This window comes from Arvicola amphibius, chromosome 1 (genome assembly GCF_903992535.2).
Source record: "Arvicola amphibius chromosome 1, mArvAmp1.2, whole genome shotgun sequence".
Taxonomy (NCBI): Eukaryota; Metazoa; Chordata; class Mammalia; order Rodentia; family Cricetidae; genus Arvicola; species Arvicola amphibius.
Window position 1 is genome coordinate 72,797,019 of NC_052047.1, and position 13,899 is coordinate 72,810,917.

General features: G+C 44.8%; 1 protein-coding gene across 1 annotated transcript in view; it reads right to left on the reverse strand.

Moving 5' to 3' along the window:
- Positions 1 to 5,224: 5,224 nt before the first annotated feature.
- The window catches only part of Pkd1l1 (polycystin 1 like 1, transient receptor potential channel interacting), a 123,997-nt gene continuing 115,322 nt past the window's right edge, over positions 5,225 to 13,899 (reverse strand). Inside the window, 3 exon segments of the mRNA XM_042055078.1 lie at positions 5,225 to 5,560; positions 5,661 to 5,825; positions 13,176 to 13,425. Of these exon segments, the coding sequence (XP_041911012.1) occupies positions 5,225 to 5,560; positions 5,661 to 5,825; positions 13,176 to 13,425 (751 nt within the window).

Here is a 13,899-nt window from a genome sequence, read left to right on the forward strand (position 1 = left end):
GGGAAGCATGAAGCCTGATGCCAGCTGAGGAGAAAATGGAGAGAGATAGCCCATAGTTCTAGCAACTTGTCAGGTTGCCATGCAGAAGAGAGTGGAGCCTGAGTCAGGGCTGGGCAGTGCTGGGCAGTGCTGGGCAGAACCACACCTGGCTGGCTACTTACTTCTGCATGCCTCTTGCCCAGCATTTAAATTTAAACCTCATGTCAGGATCCTGAAGGTAAACTAGGGGTGGGAGGATATCACTGAACCGCTTTATTTGTCCTTCCCATTGTGGCTACTCTCAATCTCTCTCTCTCTCTCTCTCTCTCTCTCTCTCTCTCTCTCTCTCTCTCTCTCTCTCTCTCTCTCTCTGTGTGTGTGTGTGTGTGTGTGTGTGTGTGTGTGTGTGTGTGTGTGGACATGAACATGTATGTCAGGGCACTCATGTACTTTGTGGGGTCAGTTCTCTCCTACATTTGTGTGAGTTCAGGGGATTGAACTCAGGCTGTCAGGTTTGTGCTGCAAGCGTCTTTATCTGACGAGCAGTTTCATTATTCCCCAACTCCCAACCCCTTATATTTCAGGACACAGTTTCCCACTGATGAAGCTGGAGCTCACTGCTTTAGCTGCACAGCTGGCCAGAGAGCTCCTTCATACCCCCAGGACTGCGCTTACAGATGCCTGGCATCTAGACGGGATCTGCACTCAGAGCCTCAGGCTCTTTACCCATTGAAACTTCTCCCCAACCTCCACGTACTTGTCTCTTTAACGAGCTCTTTAAAGAGGTAGACAAGCCTAGCGTGTTAGGGCTGCAAGGACCCAGGCTCCGACCCTAACTACACTGGTAACAGAGGCTATTGGAGGCCTGGGACACCCTCAGCTTTGGGAAGTGACCCCTTGTTTTGTTGGACATCACTACCCCTGGGCTGGGGCTGAGTGTTACATGGAGACCTGGTCAGAAGAATGAGGTCAAAATTATGATATAGAATAATCCACACTTGGAGCTCTTCTCTACTGAGGCCAACATTCAACAAAATGTGCAGGAAAAGGGTGAGCTCTACTAATGTCCCAGTGCCACAGCATGGGTGGCAGCGAGACTCCCACCCTTCTCCAGCCCTGGTCTTCTTCCCCCTCCAGAAGTACCTTTTTCTTCCTCTATTCACATCTCCCTGTACAAGTCCCAACCAAGGACACAAGAACCCTGGAAATCTCAGTGCTGCCCGTGGGACCACAATCCCTGCCTGCAGCAAGGGTGGCAGAGGCGGTACCATCATCACAGTCCTGGAGGGCACCACCTCTCACAGCCAGCCCCTAGAAGCTGGACTGAGCTGTGTGCCAGCACCCTGATGCTCCCTCTGATGACTATGCCCAAATTTCAAGCCAAAAGTTGGCCAATGTATCCAGCGTCAGAGCGGAGCACAGGTAAGGGCCACTAGTCTTTATCTTGCCTTCAGTGTGGGTATTCACGTCAAGTGAGCCATCCTGTGTCCACTTCGTAGCTGACCAGCTGTCCACCCCTAACCTGCAACAAAGTGGAGAGGCGTCCCTTGGCAATGATGGCATGGGAAACACTGGTGCTTGTAGCAGACAGTCCTGGAGACAGCTTCTTGTGTATCCGGATCTGTAACTGCTGGAACTGCCCCATGACAAAGGGGCAGGACACACACAGAGGACCCCACCAGCACTCAGCTGGGGTGACCCCTTTGCTTTGGAAAGTTTGAGTGAAAAGAATTCCGATTTTAAACAGCCTCTCATTGTGTGGCCCCTTTGGAGCAGCCCTGTTGACCTCTGACCTTCAGTCAACTCACCAAAACAAGGTGAGTATTTCTGAGTCCCCCTCCCCTAAGCTTGGGTGGGGGGGGGGACAAGAGACTAAATCTGAACCTATTTACATTCCTTTCCCTGAAGGTGATGAATGGCTTCCCCTCTTGGAGCCGGGGCTCCTCCCGGGCCTCTTTTGTTTGCTAGGCTCATTTCAAGAGGTAGGGAATGCACTGAGCATCTTTTAACTGTTTACCAGCAGAAGGGCAAAGATCAGATTACCAGCTTGGGGGCGATTCATCTTTTCTCCCAAATCAAAGCCATGTGGACACAGGGTCTGTGTACATATCGGTCCACTCTGTGCATTCAGCTGGGTCAGGAGAGGCCAGCCAGGACCAAGCCCAGGAGGAAGAAAGAAGTAGTAATTAAGCCCAAGTGGGGAGCCAAGGAGGCCCTTCTCGGGCTTCACATGAGGACTTTTTATTTTTTTTTTAAAAAGTGTCTCCCATTCCCTTGCTGTTAGCCTAATTACCAATGCTTTTCCCAGACTTCTGGTCTGAGGGATGTTTTAATTTAAAAGATGTTTCCAACTGTAAAAACATATTTCTTACTTTGCCAACATTTATGGCTGGCTCTCTCTCTCTTTCTCTCTCTCTCTCTGTGTGTGTGTGTGTGTGTGTGTGTGGTGTGTATGTGTGTGCAAGGCCAGAGTTGACACTCTTTCTATCGTATTTTTCTGATTGGCTAGACTGGTTCTCTAACAAGCCTCTTGGATCCTTCTGTCCCCTCTTTCTGCATGCTGGCATCATAGATGTGTACTGCTTCACCTGACTTTTTATGTGGGTCCTCGGTGTCTAAACTCATCTTTAAGCTGTGTGAGCATAACCTCACCGACTGAGTGAGTCATCATACCAGCCCTAGAAATCCTTCTGTTCTAACTATGAGAGTCCAGGTTCATACTTGTTAGAAAAAACCCGATTGTTAGAAAATGAGCCTTGAGACAAACAGATACTCAACAGTTGGGAGGACCAGTCCATTGTCATGCTGAAATATACAGAGCAGTGTGGGCTATAAAACCGGAATGCCAATTCACCACCTATGAGATTCTGACGTCTTGACACATGTGTGTGCTTGTTTTCTAGAAGTTACCAAATAATAAAGCACAGAGACCAGGGAGCCGCATTGGGTCCTTGTCTTTAAATTGAAGTTCCTGATTCCCAGGGGATACTATATTGTTGTTTCCGATGTATCCAATCTACAGTGGCCATTCAGCCACCATACCGTGACTCTGCAGTGAGTCTGTAGCCGCTGAAGACTGTGACTGCGCATTTTGATAGCATTCGCAGACCCCATGACACTCGCTGAATTAGCATACAGTATTTTACTTCCTGCACGACACAGAAGCCAGCCATGGTGATGGTGACATGTATGTGCATAGCCGCTGCCAAGGCTGTGGCGACTGCGAGACTTCACCCCCTACTGCTCACAAGACAGGCCACTCCAGCTTCAAGGGTGATGGTGGAAGACGCCAGATTCCTGGGTCAGAGACAGAGGCGTCAGGGCTTATTTCAGTGAGAAGAACAGCCCTCACCACAAAGGGGAAGAAGAGCCAAGTTTAGTCTGGAGCCAAATGTGAGTAACCACGGTCAGGGAGCACAGATTCGGGTCTCTGTAAATTCCATGTTCCAATGGTGTCAGTTTCATGAACTTTTTTTTATAGTGACAGAACAAACAAAGTGATAAGTCAGCTCACTTTTCAAATATCCTGGTGGGTATATCAGGTAGGCAGAATACGGCAAAGAAGGTGAAACTCTGCTATAGGCTGCCGCGCACCGTGCCTGCGTTCGGTGCGCTTGAACCCTGTTACTGAGATTCGGGCAAGGGGCAGGAGGTTAAAATACACAGATACATACAGACACAGGGACAGAGACATGGGTCATCCTTGGATTCCCCAAGAATGCCCCCTTTATTGTGTTCAGGGGCAGATTATATAGAGATAGCCATGCCCCAGCCAAACCCACCAGAAACCACTCTGCCATCAGGAACTCCTGAAGGTCTCGTGCTCAGAACAGCTGTAGGCACTCAGATCAGGGGATTACAAGAAATTCTGAATCTGGGGTCTCACTGCTCCCAACAATGGGCCTTCGATGCTATCTAACGTCAATCTTAGCACCAGAAAGAGGGATCCTACTCATACATCCCAAAGTTATCCAATGGTAACAAATGATGTTACATCCCGTACAAAGGAGAGCAGTAAGTGCCTATACGTGAGGGCGGCTAAAGGTACCCCAAGATAATTTGGCTCTGGACTTGTAACATTCCAACTTTTCCACGTCCATGCAGTTGTAGTCAATCTGTCTTGCAGACACAGCTTCCTTCCAGGAATTCTTCACAGTCAAAATAAGCTGGTTTCTCTGAGTTTCGGTGTCACAGGGTGGCCTGGAGGCCCCAGAGGCCCTTGCATGAAGAGCAAGCCAAGCAACAGAAGAGATCCTGAGTCTGGGGATCCTGAGGGGTCGTGGCAGGTAGCAGGACACCCCATCCCCCGTTTTCTCCTGGAATAAGACACAGCCTCACTCTGATTGGCCTCTCCAGGAAAGGGCAGGCAAGACACGGCTGCCTCCACCAGGAAACTGATGCAAGAGCCTAATCTCTTGGTGCACAGCCACCTGCCACTCGTCCCCTCCCTCCATGTGTTTGGGAAGTGGATTTGTGACAGGCCCAGTTGTTTTCCTCAGCAGTCCCGGGACTCTGAACTCCTCTGCTGTGTCTGCGCGTTTTCCTGTTCCTTCATTTCCCGGCTCTCCTTGTGTGGAAGACCCTTTAATTTGGACTAAGCCGCCGGGTGTTGAGTGACGCGACCATTTACTGAGCGTGTCCTTGATCAGCCACAGCTGCAGGAGGCTTGCCATGAGCAGGGTTGCCTATTCTTTCTGCCCTTTGCCTTTACACATCGTTTATCTGGCTACAGATGTGCTTGCTTCTGATTGGTTGGGAGCGGTTCTTTGTAGGTCTAGTACACTAACTCTTCCCACAGTTACCTGAGGTGATTCAACCTCGTATCTCCTTGGTGCTTGTCTTCTCAATTTGCTCATGAGTTCTTGTGTCAGTGGAAAGTTTCATTTAGTTTTTAATTTTAAATGTAATCTTTAATTAAAATGTTTCATTTTCCTTCTCTTCTTTATAAAAAAATTATTTATTTTCACTGAAATATAACCACCTCATTCTCCCTCCCTTTTCCTCTTCATCCCCTCTCATATCCCATCTCCCTACTGCTCCCTTTCAAATTCATAGCCTCTTAGTCTTTAATTATTATTGTTACATATATATGCAAATAAACATATGAACCCCATTAGATGGGCTTAGTGTTGCTTATATGTGTAGATTCTTAAGACTGGCCACTTGCTATTGGATAACTATTTAGGGTGCTCATCTCTGGAGAAGACTACCATACTCTGAGCAAGTTTCAATTGCCTGTAGCTCTTCATCTGTAGGGGAAAAGAGCTGTCAGATTTCCCCATCCACACTGGCACATCAACTGGTGTTGTCCTTGTTTAGGTAGTCCTCTTGCTGCAATCTCATGGGTGCAATTTCCATGCATATCTAGAACTCTTAATCTTGCAACAGACTCCCTGGTCTTCTGGCCCTTTTCATCTTTCTCCGCCCTCTTCCTTGATGTTCTCCGAGCTCTAGGTAGATACAATGGTTGTGTTGGAGATGTCTCAGCTGGGTGCCCCACAGTTCTCTGTATTTTCACTAGTTGTCTGTCTGTAGTGGTCTCCATCTGCTGGTGTGAAGGGGAGCTGACAGCCACACTTCCCTGTGGGTACGAGGGTGAGTATTCAGAACACAGCTAAGAACTGCACTGGCGTAGGAAAGTGACTGCAGGGTACCCAGGTGATACATCTCCTGCGGCTCACTTGATTTTTCTTCCTGATACCCGGCTTCCTGATAGCCGTCCAGTGTATGTCATTTGCTATCCCATGTGCCTCCCCCCCACTGGAAGGTAAGCCACTACCAACAAGCCTTCTGTTGGTCTCCTTCACTGATCTGTTCTCAAAGTTGAGAGCAGAGCTTGCCACAAACTAGAATCAGAAATGTGTATGGGTCAATGACTGGATGCATGAAGGCATAAGGTTTCCCTTTGAGAAAAAGTTACATTTTTGGCAACCCTCTACTGTGTGGAGCTTCAAGCTCTTGTGATTGTTTTCTTTGCAAACGTTTTTCTCAGCTATCCTAGGCTCTGGGCTTCTGGCCTTGAATTTTGAGGAATGCCCCAAATTTTAGAGACTCACTGGTATTTCAGTTAGATGCACATTAATTTGGCACACTAAGGTGATGGGAACAGGTGATGTCAACACAGGATTTCCATTGATGTAGGCTTTCTCTCATATTTCCCAATCATGGTCAGTCCATTCAGAAAGCAAACAGCATGCACATCTCCTGCTAGGTTTGCCAGGGGAGTGCAGTTGTTGTTTGCACCCTGTAAAGACTGTACTTCTGCAATTCCTAGTTGGTGGGGGATAGCTGTCATTTCCAGTGTGTTGGTCTGCTAAGGTATTTGGCTGGTGTACCATTAAGGTCTGGGGAGGAGAAGGGGCAACTGCGTCTCTTGTGGCGGGGCATTGTTTGAGTTACTGGTCTCCTCCACACAGCCCTCTAGGTGCCTTACCTTATAGCCTTGGCTTTCCACTCACAGAGGCAGTGGGCACACACATCTGTTTCCATGGGCATGCTTCTAAGACTGTGTGGTCAGTTATGATGTTTATTATTGGGCTTGGCATAGGCATCCCATTTCCCTCATAACTAGCATGCTTGATCTGATTATGAATCAGTGTTGAATTTTATGGATTGCCTTTTTTTTCCTTCATGTGCAAATCCGTTTTTCTCCAAGGAACCATGGTTCCATTTCCAGGATAAGCCCACTCTTCATGTCATCATTATAGCTAGCTGAATTGTGTTAGTGTTTTCCCTCAGATGTTTGAAATGACGAACATTAATTAGGAAGACTGCCTTTGTTGTTTGCCGTGCTGGAGACAAAACCCAGGGCTTCGCATAAGCTGGACAGGTGCTCTGCCCCGACAATTGTCAGGCCAGAAAGACTGTTCATGCCTTTACCTTCCTGTGATGTACTCAGCCGTTTTCTTTAAGATTAGTCTAGCTTTACAGAACAAGCTTTTTGTATTTCCCTTCTATTTTAATGTTCTGGAAGAGTTTGTATACTATGAAAGCTTGAATATCAGCAGGAGGTTGCTTCCCGAACATCTGGTACTGATGTGTTGTAACTAACTCCCTTACACTGAGTACCACTGCATCTCTGGTTCTAGCTCTTCAATGTTTATCTAGAATTTAGATTTATCATTCTGTGTGCCTTGAAAAAACTGGATGTTTCTAGAAAATGGGTAATTTATTCATCTTTTCATAAGTGTTGCACTCAAGATTATGGTATTATTTTTCTTTGCTGTGAGATGAATTTGTCTTTTGTTTTTTCTTGCTTTTTATTGACTTGAGCAATTTGTTTTTCTCTATTAACTCTGCTACAGACATTTGTGTCTTGGCATTCTTTTCAAAATCCCATCTTTTTGTGTTGATGCTTCCCTGGTCCACTGCTTTCCACTTAATTGGCTTCAAACCTATCTTTCCAATGTCTATATTCCTATGTTACTTATGGATATTTATTTTTTTTAGGTTTTTGGGTTCAATATTAAAATTCTTTACTTTCAAACTTTCCTGATTTGTAATAAACATCTTTCAAAACACAAAATTTTGTTATAACTACTGCTTGAGATTTATGATATAAATCTGCATTATAAGGTCCCTGTAAATCAAAAGTGATTTCAGTATATTTGAAGTTTGCTGTCTGCAAAACATTTATCATTGGGCTTTTTGTTTGGTCAGAGAAAGAATTCCTGGTAACACTACACGGCCCATCTGCTCTCAGCAGCGCACACACTAAACCAGGCCTTCCACAGCTAGTTAGTAGCCAAGAATGCGGACTTGTCTTCCATATTTAATAATCTCCTTAGCAAATTCTGATTTGAGAATGTGGACTTTAAAAATGAGTTCAAACACAGTAACCTAGCTGACTTCAAAGCTGAGTGTGAGTAACCATTTTATATTGAATTAGTCAAGCCAAGGAGAGAAAGGAGAGAGAGAGAGAGAGAGAGAGAGAGAGAGAGAGAGAGAGAGAGAGAGAGAGAGAGAGAGAGAGAGAGAGAGTTCTATTAACTTAACAACATTCAATTGTTCACTTTACAAAATAGAGCTTTATTTCAGAAATCTTATATAAATAGATTCTGTTCTGGTCTTGTTCTCTGTATTATTAGATCTAGATGATAACTGGCCGAAACAGACTCAGCAGGGAGAACAAAGTCTATAAAATAAGATTTCAGGCTTTCTACGTTAGGCAGAGTCAGAAAAACCATCAAATGGGAATACAGCCACGTTCAGCTCAAGTGCAACTGGGGAACAAGACACTTAGGAGAAGACAAACTACGGGATTGTCACTACGGGTTGCAGACAGATGATACATGAACTTGGATTTTTGCCTTGGCTTCCCGTTTCCTTGTGGGAACTGAACAATTAACAGCTTATCGGAACCTTAGCTCTTCTGTAAACTGTGCAGGGTGTTGGCTGTGTGCTTGAACACCTGGTTCTCAGCTAGTGGCACTGCCTTGTGTTTGGGGCACCTGACCGGCCAAGTTGGTAGTAAAGTGTAGGCCTTGGGAGGTAGAGCCAAGGCCTGGTTTCAAGAAACTATTTTTTCTTGGCTTCTAGTTGAGCTGCTATCTGGGGATTGGCCCTTGCAAGTCAATGCTGCTCTAGATTTTGTCCACTTCCACTCTAGAGGGGACAAAATCCCCTAAAACCATGAGCCCAAATAAATGCTTTGTCTCCTAAGTTATGCTGCCATGCATGATGTCACAGTAATGTGAAAATTAACTAAGATGTAAGTGTAAAATGTCTGAAAGTAGTTCTCCACTCCCACAAAGGTACTAGGGAGCCAGTGGTTAACAACTGGATCCCTGACTCAGTGTGGCCTCATCCAAACATGTTCTCAGACTGTGGCCCAGGCCTCACCTTTTCAATCTTAAAAGATGATAATATACAACCTACTTCACCGAACTTTTGTAAAGATTAATTAAGATCTCAAAGAACTTAGAAAAATGTTTGGCTTCTAGTAAGCAATTATACACATATATGAGAAAGAGAGCAAGAACGCAAGAAAGAGAGAGCTAACATAAGCTGTCAAAACAAATCTCCATGAAAGATCATATTCTTATTTTTAAAAGAATCTTAAACATTGGATCATTCTGCTGCTTTACAGGGGCAGGGGTGCAGAGTCCCGGAGAGCCACAAGAGGTACTGTTTCCTCACCAGCCATCCCAATGCAGTGGCATTCTCAGAAAGCAGTGCATTCTGGGAAAGCAGTTGCATTCTGGGAAAGCAGTGGATGCAGAAGGGCTTGAGGCCCAGGGTGGTGTCTTTGCTGGTGAAAAAGAACGGATCTGTTGCTGGGAGATGGAGTCAGGGGACTGCTGCTGTCTAAGCTGCCTTATTCCACAGTACAACAGGAAGGAGAAGAGTCATGCTGGGCCCAGGGCTCAGTCTCTAGGAAGCAGCCCCTGCTTTCATGGTTCCCTGACATGTGTTGTAGACCAATTCATAGTGTCACCAAGAAATTTTCCTAAGCCAGAGTAGTTACCATTTCAAAATTTCAGACTGCTGTCTATAACTGGTCCTGGAACTAAGAAACTAATGCGTATAGCAACATAATCCCTTAGACTAGAGTCTTATACAATCAAACAAACAAAAATTATACCAAAGTTACACATTCCAATTGACAAATAGGGTAAGCATGTGAGCAGTCAACTCACTTTTAGCAAAAGTGGTCAGGTAATCAGCAAGCATACATACATAAGCAACTTCAGGGATCATCAAGGAGTGTGAAAGTCAGTCGTAGTCCGGGTGGGTTGTCACAGACTGACCAAGATGTATGGGCCACTGACTGCTAGAGGAGAAACCATCTCCCAGGAGCCCAGGAGGCTGTAGGAACCAGGAGAAAATGATCCCAGGAACGATTCAGAATCAGGGGCCAAATGCAGTCTGCCTCATTCACATGTTCGCAGTTCAGGCTTTTCCTCAGCCAGCGGCTCTGAGGATGAGGATGCAGGACTGGGTCAGCGGCTCTGAGGATGCAGGACCGGGTCAGTGGCTCTGAGAATGGATGATGGAGGACCGGGTTAGCATCTCTGAGGATGGAGGATGCAGGACTGGGCCAGCGACTCTGAGGATGCAGGACAGGGCCAGGGCCTCTGAGGATGGAGGACGGTCTTGATGGTCTCCACCACCACACATGTCCCCTGCTCTGCTTCACAAGCGTGTGGGGTCGCTGGCCTGTGCTACTAGGCTTGGCAGGATCTTTACATTTTAAAAAACCAGCCTCCAGATAAAATTGGAGTAAGAGACACCAGATTGATCTTCCTGGCCAAATTTAAGAAGAGGAAGAAGAAATAAAAACTAAAGCGACTGGGACTGCAGGTCAGGCCAGTTTTTGTTTGTTTTGATTTGTGCTGATTTTACAGTAAACAGCATAAATAGTCTGCTTATTTTTCATTCGCTGTTGAGTTAGCAAACCAAATGACGGGTTTCACCGTGGCCTTCTCACACATATGCATCACTGTGCTCTGCTCTCGTCCTCCCTCCTGCCATCCCCTCCCATCTCCCTTGTCCCATTCTTGCCCAGTTCCATCTCTCCAGTCCTTCTTTCTGCTCCAAGTCACATAACTTCTATCACTCTCTATTTTCCCTACACCTTACTCCCTTAAGATTGTTCTCACTCACTTCAGGATCCCCTCTCTGTTTTCCTGACAACTCCCAACACAACCACACACACACACACACACACACACACAGAGAGAGAGAGAGAGAGAGAGAGAGAGAGAGAGAGAGAGAGAGAGAGAGAGAGAGAGAGAGAGAGTCATCTAGATTCTGCATATGAGAAGGAGAAATGTAGTATTTGTCCAAGTCTGGTTTATTTGGATTAGCATGATGATATCCAGCTCCCTAGAATTTCCTGTGAGTGTTATAATGTCATACTGAGTGCCATGATTTCGTATTTTATAATTCCATTGTGCACACGCTCCCCAGTTTATTTATTCATCTGGCAAGGACTGGTTCCATTTTCTAGTTACTGTACATATTGTGGAGGTAACCACGAACTTGTAAGTGCCTCTGTGGTAAATTGGCTTAGAGTCCTCAAGTCCCTAACTGAGCATGGCTGGATTACGTGGTCATTCTGGGTTTGGATGTTTGAGGAACTTAAACTCTGCTTTCCATACTGGCCGCACAAGTTTCTGTTCTCACCAGCAGTGTATAATGGTTTCTTAGGCCTTTCTCGTCCTTGCTTGCTTGATGAGAGCCATTAGGAAGGAAACTCAAAACAGCATTCACTTGCCTTTTCCCGATGGATAAGGCCGTGGACCGCTTTTGCACATGTCTGGCTTTATGCCGGTCCTGTACGACTGTTGTTACTGTGGCCTGTAGTAGAGGTGGAATTAGCTACTGTGACACAGACAGCATCACTCTTTCTGATCAGGTTTGCATCGGCTATCCAGGGATTTCTGGGCTCCAATACTAATTTTAGGATTGTACTTGTTGTTTGTTTGTTTGTTTTCTAGTTCTGTGAAGAGTGCTATTGGATTTTGACAGGAATTTCCCTGAATGTATAAAAATGCTTTTGATCATATAGCCATTTTTACATGATTATGTGTGGTCTTTATGCTTTAGTATCTCCAGCTTCTTTCCTCAGGGTCTTAAAGTTTCCACAGCGGACATCTTTCACCTCCTTTGCTATGCCTATCGTGGATCATTTTGTTCATGTTATCCTGCAGCTGCTGCTCTGATCCTTATTTCTTTGCCGAGTTTTGCATATTGACTTCGTATTGTGCTAATTTGCCATGATCACGCTCTGCTGAGTCTTCGGTGTTTTTGAAGTATAGGTCATGTTCATCTGCAAAGTCTGGAAAGTTCACTTCTTGAGCTACCTGTTTCTTCCTTCCTTCTCTGTCTTTACTGCTCCAGCTAAGGCTTTATGCATCATACTGAGTTAGAGCAGAGAGAGAGAGAGAGGGCTCCCTTGTTGTATTCCTGCCTGTAGGAATGTTTTCTGTTTTCTCCCACTCTCTAAAATGTTGCGTATAGAATGGCTGACCATACGTAGTTGTCATTATGTAAAATATGGTCCTCATTTCCTTGGAGAACTTCCGATGAAAAGATATTGTATGTTGTGTTTTGAGATGATTGTGTGGCTTCTGTCCTTATCCTTACTTACATGCTATATTGCATTTATTGCTTCTTGTATGTTAAATGAACTTGCATCCCTGGCAAGAAACCAACTTGTTCATGGTGTTTGATCTTAATGCATCTTCAGGTAAACTGGTCTGTCCTTATGTAGCGTCTGTATCTGGTTGAGGCATTGGGATATAATGAGCTTGTGATGTTTTATTCAGTGGAACTCTCTGGGGAGTATTGATGTCTTCCTTAAAGGACTAATAGATGTAGGCACTAATCCATTCAGTTTGGGACTTTTCTTTGCTAGGGGGACTTTTTTATTGCTGCTTCAACCTCGTTGTTTGTTATAAATCTATTTAAGTTGTTTATATGTTCTTGACTTAACTTTGGTAAGTCATATGTATTTCAGAACATAGCCATTTCTTCAACATTTCCATTTTTAGGATGTGTTTCAAACTATTAGTAGTCCCTTGAATTTCACTGAAACCCACAAAAGCCTCTCTTTTTATAATTTTACTTAAACTTCTCATTCCTTTGGTCAGTTTAATTAGGCATCCATGAACCTTGTTCATGTTTTTGAAGAACCGAGTTTGTGTTTAATTGGTTCTTTGTATTATTCTTATATAATTTATTCAATCTACCCTGCCCTGCAGCCATAATTATTGCCCCTTCTCTTTTAAATAAAAAAGTGAAATTAGCATATGAGTTAGACAATATTAAGACATTTTGAATGAAGTGTGCTTTAGTGATTCTCTTCCCCCCTTCTCTCTCATCCCGTGTCCTTCTTGATCTCCTCTTGCATTTCCCCCTCCCCTGTCTTTGTCTTTTAAACCCCACCATTCCTATCCTTCCTCTTCATCTCTTGGGATGCTCTTGTGCTCACTTTTCTGTTGTTCCAGGCTTTTCCTCATGCTTGTCCCTGCTGATATGTCCACACGTACACACGTACACATTACAGGCCAGGACATGCACACACGAAGGAGAACTTGTGGGGTTTGTACTTAGAGTTTAGGTCATCTTGTTTAATATTGTACTTTTCAGATCCATCCATTTGAAGGTTTGAAGAGTCCCTGAGTGTTTCTGCTGAAGAAATGCTATTTTCTCATGCTCTGTAACAAACAGTAAGAGGCAGGAGACTCTACAAGTTGATCCACTTTGGGTTTAGGACTACCAATATCCAGTGTTATCTTCGCTAATGAGATTGGCCAATGAAGTGGGTCTTCACTTGATTGTCTGAACACAGCTTCCTGTAACCTGCTGCTGTGAGTTTCTGGTACCTTCCTGATAACTGTATTCTCTGGACCTGCTGCTGGGGCAGGCTGAACTCTGTTGTTTGCTGTCCTGAGTCCTCTGTGTAGGATCTCTCGCAGGCTTGTTTCTGGTTGATGCCCTCTGAATCAGAGTGACACAGCCATGCTGACTCATTCACTGCCTCACCAAAGCCTGCAGCTGGATTTGGGGCGTATGAAGGCTTATTTCCTTTTGGATGGGACTCATGTTTCCCCACCTCTGCCTGGTATCCACACAGCTGGAGCTATGTCTGGCTTGCACATCATGTCACCTGGGATTTTCCTTGGTGCTTTTCACTTGATGTCTATTGTCACCTTTTTAAATAGTCGGTTTTTTCTTAGATTTGGTTCTTCCCTTTAACCAGATCATGTGGAAGTGGTCTAAAATCCACCAGCATGCATAGAAGGCCTCTATATCTTGTGTTTTTAAAAATGCTTTTGTTTTAAATTTTTATTCTGCTGCTTATATTTATCTGATTTTGTTTACATTTTTGTTTACATTCTTGGGCAGTGTTTTCCCTGTCTCCTCCTCCTCTTCTTCTGCTTCTTCCTTTAAAATATTTTGGTCTTTACCCTT